Source organism: Acanthisitta chloris, unplaced genomic scaffold (assembly GCF_000695815.1).
Source record: "Acanthisitta chloris isolate BGI_N310 unplaced genomic scaffold, ASM69581v1 scaffold37764, whole genome shotgun sequence".
Classification (NCBI taxonomy): domain Eukaryota; kingdom Metazoa; phylum Chordata; class Aves; order Passeriformes; family Acanthisittidae; genus Acanthisitta; species Acanthisitta chloris.
In genome coordinates this window covers 35961-44396 of record NW_008671898.1, presented here as the reverse complement: position 1 = coordinate 44396, position 8436 = coordinate 35961, and the positions used below count along the sequence as shown (strand labels likewise).

Genomic DNA, 8436 nt, shown 5'->3' with positions numbered 1-8436 from the left:
GGAATGCAAGAAGAATGCCAGGGGCCTGCACAGCAGAAGGCTGATGAGGGTCAGAGAGTGCTCTCCTGTTCTACTTCCAGCATTTCATAGTGGATCTGTATACCATGGCTACCCTTGCACTGCAGCATTTAGCTAGACCTTCTCTTCTAGAAGCATGAGGCCTTAGGAGAAATGCTAAAAGGCCAGGATAAAATGCCTCCAGAATGATCGTGGAAGGTATCTGCAGGGTTTCCAGAAAAACCTAATCTTTGAGAAGAACAGCATATGGTCCAAGGCAAGGACCTGAAGTTTCCCTGGCTCATCCGGAAAGGGCAATAGGCACAAAGCAAGCCAACTTCCTAGGTAAGGATGAACATGCATCTAGACTCTAAAGGTGGTCACACAAGCATTCTGAGGACACTTAACCTGGAAGAAAACATCTCACCCCAAGCGTACACACTGGCACAGGTCTCTGAGAGAGCTTATTCTGCAGTGGGAGACTGTTGTGCCACTGTGTGAAAGACTGAAGCCAAGTGCAACACAGAACTGATTAACACGATAAATTCTAAGGACTGAGTGGGCAAGAGGTGCTGCTATCTCACAATACAAGGAAAAAGACTGAAAGTTTCACTGAGTTGTTCTGTAACAACTCCTTCCACAGGTCAGGTACTGAGATGAAGGAACCAGACTCCTCTGCAGTGAAGATGCATTGTGGTAATGATCAGAACCTGGGCAAGTGTTTGCTGAAACATGGCTAGAGGGAGCAATGACATCCAAGACATCCATGGGCTGGAGACAAAGTGAGCACCCTAACACTTGAGAAATTGGAACCATACTCCCTGAACTTCTAGAAAAGGTACGAATACAGTCAGAATCCATAACATGACAATGTATATGCAGAAAGTCTCACAGAAGCTCAAGAACTGGTGCCAACTCCAAGTTTTCTCCTCGAGTACAAGCAAGCAGCTGCTGCAGTAGCAATGTTTCTAGGAACCAGGCTTTGTATTACTAGGAGCTATAGGGATATAGAACTTTTGCATTGAAGAGTGTTATGCTCCTGTCAAGGAAAGACCATGAAAAGGATCCCTGTAAAAGGCTGGAAACAATTAGCTGGGAAGTAGCAGGGAGACAAACTTAACTGAGTACCCGAGTGTTCCCATCCAGGTACAAGCATAAGGTATAATATGCTTTCAAGACGACAGGTAACATAGCAATCACATTCCAGCTGATGTGAAAATTGGAGAGACAGAACAGGCAGAAGAAAAGAGGTTTGGCACCTACCATCTTCGCCAGTCCAATTTGAAAACATGAACTGAAGATTGTTGGGACCGAAACTTAGCAATGTCAGTCCCAGACAGAAACCATGGTGGTCAACAGGTGAGGCAAAATGTCATCCCTCCAGGACAGGATTCCAGGGAAATGCTAGGGTTTCTTTTCAGAATTCCCATGCTATCTCTGACGAGAAGATTTCCCCATGGATACCTACAGTTCCCTTGTGGGTCTTGTGCTCGGCACTCCTGGTAGATAACGAATGTGAAGGGAATGTGGCATCAAGAACAGCCTATGGGTTAAACATCAGTGACACAGGACATGCCCCCGATGCTGAGGGGCATGTTGAATAAGACCCCCACAGCAGGTGGACTCAGAACAAATAGCAAGAGCTGAAGAAAACAGCGGGGGAACACACTTTATCCATGAACTTTTAACCAGGTGGTTCCAGAATAAAGCACATCAGGGATTTTCACAGGTAATGAGGTCAAAACCATTTGTGTTGACCATTTCCAAACGAAACTCAGGAATGTGAGCTCCTATGTCATGGAATATTAGAAAGACTAGGACACATAAGCACTTCCAAGTACTAAAATGTATTCAGTGAGGATCAGAAAATGGAACAAAGCCTTCAGAGATGGCATCCAACTCAAACCAGGCCTTTGGTGGAAGCACAGCAATCTAAGGTAAAAATACAAACCCAAGAGCAGATCAAAAGCCAGACTCATCAGTCAGCAGAGGGGAGACAGGTGGTGGTATGTTCTCTCCTGTATGCCAAACACCAAGCCAGAATGGACAGGGCACATCCTCCATGAAAACTATACAGGTAAAAGCACAAATCTTACCAGGCAAGGCACAAGTGCCTGTTAGAATGTACACGCAGACTCATCTGAAAATAAATCATTCATTTCCTTAAGTCATTCATTTCTTTTCACTTGGCACACACCTATAATAACTGCTAATCTTTTGACTTGCTTCCTACTCTGGGAGATTTTTGAAAGAGACAATCACAGGGAACAAAGTCATCAGTTATGCCCCAGAATGAACTTGACCACGTATGTTCTGACTTAAGAACAGAGAAATTTCTGCTGGAATCTTTACCATGTGGACAAATCAAAGTGCATCTGTCCCAGAATCTGACAGCTCAATGCTAATCACAGTTTTAAAGGAGTTAATTCACTACGTTGCCCAAATTCTGCTTAACCTACATGCAGTTTTGCCACTTACTAAAATAACACCAGCCACCAATTACAAGTCACACCACTTCAAGGCACCTAATGATACACACATAACTGTGCTCCCCTCACAATCAGACAAGTCACTTGACGCTTCATGTCATAGTCATGTTGTCACTCCCTGTCAATGGCACCTAATCCAGAAGGGCCCATGAAATTTGCCAGACAATGCTCCCAGGAATTTGACAATGGAAAAGGATTTAGGCACAGATCCCTCTTGCTGCTCAGTTGGGGATTTCACAAGGACAGGGACATGTTTTTCATTAGTGACTCATAGTGAGGTGGAATTACTTACCCACAAGAATACAGGCAACTCTTCCAAAATCCTAAGGCAGCCTTGAGCCTGCCACAGAACAGAGGCTCTATGGAAGACTAACCAAGGGGACTTACAGTTCTACCAGCTGAGTATGAAGAACAGCTCAAGGTGCACCACAGCTGTAGGCTTAGTGTAGTCAAGCACACTTTTCCAAGAGAGTAAACCTACAGCAAAGCCAGGAGCACCTCCGATGGATAAACTGATCCAAAGAAACATTTCAGTCAATCCTGCATCAAATACCACTTTTTGGACAAAAACTGGACCAACACTGAGTTTAACCTCGCTCAGTTCACCGAAGGATTCATGACTACCTGAAGGGCTTTCAAACCTGTTCCCTCCATGTCCATGTGACTAACCCATAAGCTAAGGAGACCAGGAGCACAGCTGAATTTCAATGAGGTTCCAAGGGGACAGCAGCTGTGTGGACACCCAAACCAGCAGTAGCAGTCCATGCCATCTGTATTCCAGCTGAAGAAGAAAATCACCCATTCTGTGGAGGCACAGATGCAAGTCATAGAATTAGAGAATCATTTTGGATGGAAAAGATCTTTTAGACCATCAAGTCCAACTGTGAAGCTGAAGTTACTGCCTTTCTTGGAATTTTATTATGCACTTTCAAAACAGCTTCAGATGGTCTTTAGCACAAAACAAAAACTTGAGAGAAGACACACAACAACTGAGCAACTTCTCTGGTGACACAATATTCCTCTGTATGTGTAGTCAGCTTGTTGAGTGTCTTCTGGGTCTCTGCAGACAAGTTTCATACCCTGAATTTGAACGTTCAGGTGAAGCAATTCAGAAGCCAATAAGTAAGACTGGGTCACCACGTTCTTCTTTTCCTGCACACCGAGGCCGCCCAAAAACACCCAGCCATTACCCTCCATGGCTGCATTTACCCTGACTTCCAAGGGGTTCTTCAGTTTGTGTGAAGTGCAGAGCTTCTGCTTAGTCTTTTTTTGGTAGCAGGAGGAAGCTGTGAATGTGAATTTCAATTCAGTAACGATAACCGAACCACCAACCTTAGAGGATGTAAAGTGCTTCTGGGACTAACGAGGAAAATTAAACAAGATCAGTGCCACTCGCTACATGATGGCTGAAATTTTCACCAGCAGAGTGGGAAGCTGTCTGTCTCCTCTTACTCCTATCAGGGGCTTTGGTGTACAAAGAGGTTGTGCTGAAATTGCAAAAATTGGCTTTCCACTTCATCTTTACCTCGAGTAAACGCTCTGCAGAGAGTTGGGCTTTGGAACCACAGCTCAACAAGGTGTCATGTTCATAAGCAGACCAAGATTAGCAAAGCCAAAGGTGCCAAGAGTATGACCAGAACCAATGAGGTTCTTTGGTAGTTACTTAGTAAACCTGAGGGGTGAAGAGAATTCTAAATCAAATCTGTATTTCATCCTCTCCAAGTACACCAGAGCAGGTCAGGACAGGGCCTGAAGCTAGTGGTACCCTGAGACAGACAGTGCCGTGGAACGTTATGCTGCCAACCTAAATGCTGCAGTAGACTGCACTGAGTATTGAGTCTTTCACCTCACTGTCCACAGCCTTAGGTCTGGTTTGGCACCCCACCTTTGTTGGTCTCTTCTAAGTGCTCTCCTCAAATGATGCATGACTAGTCCCAAATGACAGCAACCAAAGAGGCCAAGTCTGTTTGCTTTGATTCACTTACTGGGCTGGGGAATGATACCCAGCCCACCACCTATTTCAGGAAGCACAGTGTTGCAGAGAGATGTCATTAGGAAACAGATTAATCCAGGACTGAGCAGTTTGCTGGGATATCCAAAGTCTGCCACTTTGAGGATGGTTTGTTTTGGAATGGATCTCTGGAGATCATCTGGTCCAATTCCTCAGCTCAAGCCGGGCTACCTAGAGCCAGCTGCCCAGGACCGTATCCAGAAGGCTCTTCACTATCTCCAAGGATGGGGACTCCAAAACCTCTCTGGGACACCCATTTCGGGGCTCAGACACACTATTGGTGAAAAGGTTCTTCCTTCTGTTCAGAGGGATGCTCATGTGCTTCAGCTTGTGTCTGATGGCTCTTCTTCTGTCATGGGACACAGAAAGAGCCTGACTCAGTCAGTCTTCTCTACAAGCTTCTTCAAACGTCAACAATATCCACTGCTCTCCCCTCACCTACCAAGCCAGTCACTTCATTGTAGGAGGTGACCAGGTTGGTCAAGCATGACTTCTTTTTGGTGAATCCATGCTGACTACTGATCCCTTTCTCATCCACCATGTGCATAAGAAAATGGTTTCCAGAATTAGTTGTTCCATCACCTTTGCAGGGTTTGAGACGAGGTCCCTTCCAACAGAAATATTTTATTCTATTCCATTCCATTTCAGAGACTATCAGGCCTGAATAAAAGCTGTTATTTCTTACTATGCTTTGTTTTGGTTTGTTCTTCTGTATGTTATTACACAGGTGTACATCAGTCAGCACTCTACCAACCAGTGAGTGATGAAACAGCTCTGCAGATCAGCCAAAAGCACCTGCCCATAACAAAACCCATGGCCATTCAGATTTATTTGACACCTCCAGTGAAAAGTTGAATAACCCAGTTGAGACAGCACTTAATCATCACATATTCGGGTAATGTGTCACAATCTAAGTCATGCTGCCTTAAAGGGATGTAAATTTTTATTGGTTCCATCAGCACAAGGAGAACAATAAAGATAACTTCTGTGGAATACGCTTTCATGAAATGCTTTCCTACCTCCAGGCATAATCTGACCAACATCCTGCACAGTTAACACTGACAACTTCTCCTCTGTATCCACTCTGATCACGCCGAAACTCAGACAGTTCATGGATAACACAGCTTTTCCTGGAGGGGGGCCACCCAGTTCAGGAGGTCTGGAAAACAAAGTCCAGTCAGACATGAACCAACAGAACAAAACTGATATGGTCACCAAAAACACTGTGCCAGTTCCTCATGCTTGGTATGGTTAAGAGAAATAATAGTGTCTCACTTTAAACAAACAAGAGTTCAAGACCGGTAATCTATTGTAACTAGACAAAAAAAGAGCTAGAACCAAACTCTCCAAAATCCCAAACTTTTTTGTCACAAGTTTTCTTGGAATTGATTTTCTAAAAAAGCACATTTTGACTGGAACCATTATAAAAAAATTCCAGCATATTCCAACCATTTTGTCTACTAATACAGCAATTTTCTTTCTTTCAGAGCATCCCTTGCTATCTCCACACATCCAATGGCATTTTCAGACCACTTATGAATTTTATTCACTTTACCCTGTTCACAAGACATTGCAGACAAGCATTTAATTGAAGACTCAGCATTTCCTTCCTCCCAAATCAGTAACTCCTGTTTTGGGGGCGTTTTAAAAGGTTCTCCAGCAACATCAGTTTGGATGAGACCTCACTTTCTCAAACCATGAAAAAACAGCTTATGCCTGACTACCTTTAGAAAATCTTGAACTTTTTATAGAAAACACACAAAATCACCCATCCCAGAGAAGGAGAAACCTGTGAGCTTCATATTTCCTCTGCCTAGGTCTTTGGGCATCTTTATGTGGGTCATGTTCTTTTCTGACTACCATCTTAACATGAGATTCCCAATCCGTGCAAGTGTTCCAGGCCAGGTTGGATGGGGCTTGGAGCAACTAGTGGAAGGTGTCCCTGCCCATGGCAGGGGGTGGAACGAGGTGAGCTTTAGGGTTCCTTCCAACCTAAACCATTCTGTGATACACCTCAGTAGTGAAGAAAAGCTTCAAGTACACTGCTCAGGAAAGGGAATTACCTGCGAATAGCAACGGTTAGTGCCTCTGAGGAACTAGCACAGGGACAGATTACTTCTGGTCTCAAACCTCTGGACTGAAACACATTCAGGAAGGCATCACAGGAGGATATTGACCCTAAAAAGAACAACGACATGATTAGAAACATTTTGCTAAGGGCAGGAAAGCTTGAGCTGCAGGAATTCAAAGTCTATGTCCATTCTGAGCTCAGCTAGACGAATATTATCACATCTGTGCACAAAATCATTGATTTTCAAATTGTCTGAAAGACATCTCAGCCTATTATTAGATGGTAGATTTGGGAAGAGAACTCCCAGTGACTAACAAGTTCACCGAATGAAATTCCCAACTCATTATCACTCACCACCATGGAAAGTCCTTCAGTGATCAGAACACTTTGCCACTAAGGGTAAATGTATGTCAGCTTCTTGCATAGCTCCTGATTGTTTCTCACAGAGGTCACAGCATTTAATAACAAACATCAATTGACTGACAATCCACAATCCTACCTGGCCTTTAGTACTCAGCCCAGAATGGATTATATGTACCTCCTAGGTACCAATTCGTGTCAGTTCACATAACAGTACAGTGCTAATGAAAACATGAAGTTCAAAACAGAACGCACACAGGGAAATATAGCCAAGAAGTGCAACCAGCAATGAAAACGCGGTGGCATCACTGCCACGCAAATAGCATTTCACTACAGAACAAACTGCCTAACTTCCCAAGCTCTGACCCAGGGCATACAGCAAAGAGACTCCTGGCAAGACTGACAATCAAGAAATGCATCCATACTCACATGGATTGGCACCATCTGCCACTATTAACATCCGTAATGAGCTCAGGCTGACATCCCTCTGATCCCTCTGAGCCAAAAGTGACCAGTGCATATCACGCGATTTCACTACTGCTACATGGGCTGGAAATCAAGAAAGTAATTATGCTGTGTGTGCAGAACAAAACAAAGTCCAGTTATAAAATTCTGTAAGAATTTTTGTGCATTTATATGAAATTATGAAACCCATTAAACACAGAAAACAAGTACAAAAGCCAAATATTCAGCTCCTATGACATAAGTACACTCAGTGTCTCCAGATGGACTTGGTTATAGAATTTAAAATTCAAATACTGAGAACCACAGTTTCTGTAAAGCTCCTTCAAGAAGAAGCCATCAATGTCACTCACCACAGGACATTGAACTGCAGCACTCAGTGGTGTATGCAGATATTTCATACAAACAACTTCACTGGTTTGTAAATCTCCAAAGAGAGATGAGTGAAGTAAAAATACTCTTGGGTTACCTTTGTATAAGCAGACTTTCTGTATCCAGGAAAGTGGATTAACCTTCATTAATGCATAAGGAATACTGATGACATGCATCCTGTTCATAACACTCTATGAGAAAAACAGTCAAAAATAAACTTTCAAGTGGCTCAAAAAATACACAGCATGTACCAACGCTCAAAATCATAGCATCAACTGGGTTGGAAAAGACCTCCAAGATTATCAAGTCCAACCCTACTGTGGTTACTGGACCATGGCACTAAGTGCCACATCCAGTCTCATCTTTGAAACCTGCAGGGACGGTGAATCCAACGCCTCCCTGGGCAGCCCATTCCAATGCCTGATCACTCTCTCTGTAAAAAATCTCTTCCTAATATGTAACCTAAAGCTCCCCTGGCAGAGCTTGGTTCTGTGCCCTCATATCCTCCTGCTGGTTGTCTGGGAGAAGAGACCAACCCCCACCTGACTAGAACCCACTCATCATTACAGTCTGTCCTGGATTTAGCCAGGATGGGGTTAATTTTCTCAGTAGCTAGTGTAGTGCAGTGTTTTGAATTCAGAAGTGATAATACATTGTTGTTTTGGTTTTGCTGG

At 43.7% G+C, this 8436-nt stretch overlaps 1 protein-coding gene across 1 annotated transcript in view; it reads right to left on the bottom strand.

Moving 5' to 3' along the window:
- Window positions 1–8436, bottom strand: part of LOC103801839 (disco-interacting protein 2 homolog A-like) — a gene marked incomplete at both ends in the record, with an annotated part of 44231 nt that overhangs the window by 9559 nt on the left and 26236 nt on the right. Inside the window, 4 exon segments of the mRNA XM_009074273.1 lie at window positions 5517–5656; window positions 6561–6675; window positions 7358–7477; window positions 7860–7953. Coding sequence (XP_009072521.1) covers window positions 5517–5656; window positions 6561–6675; window positions 7358–7477; window positions 7860–7953 — 469 coding nt within the window.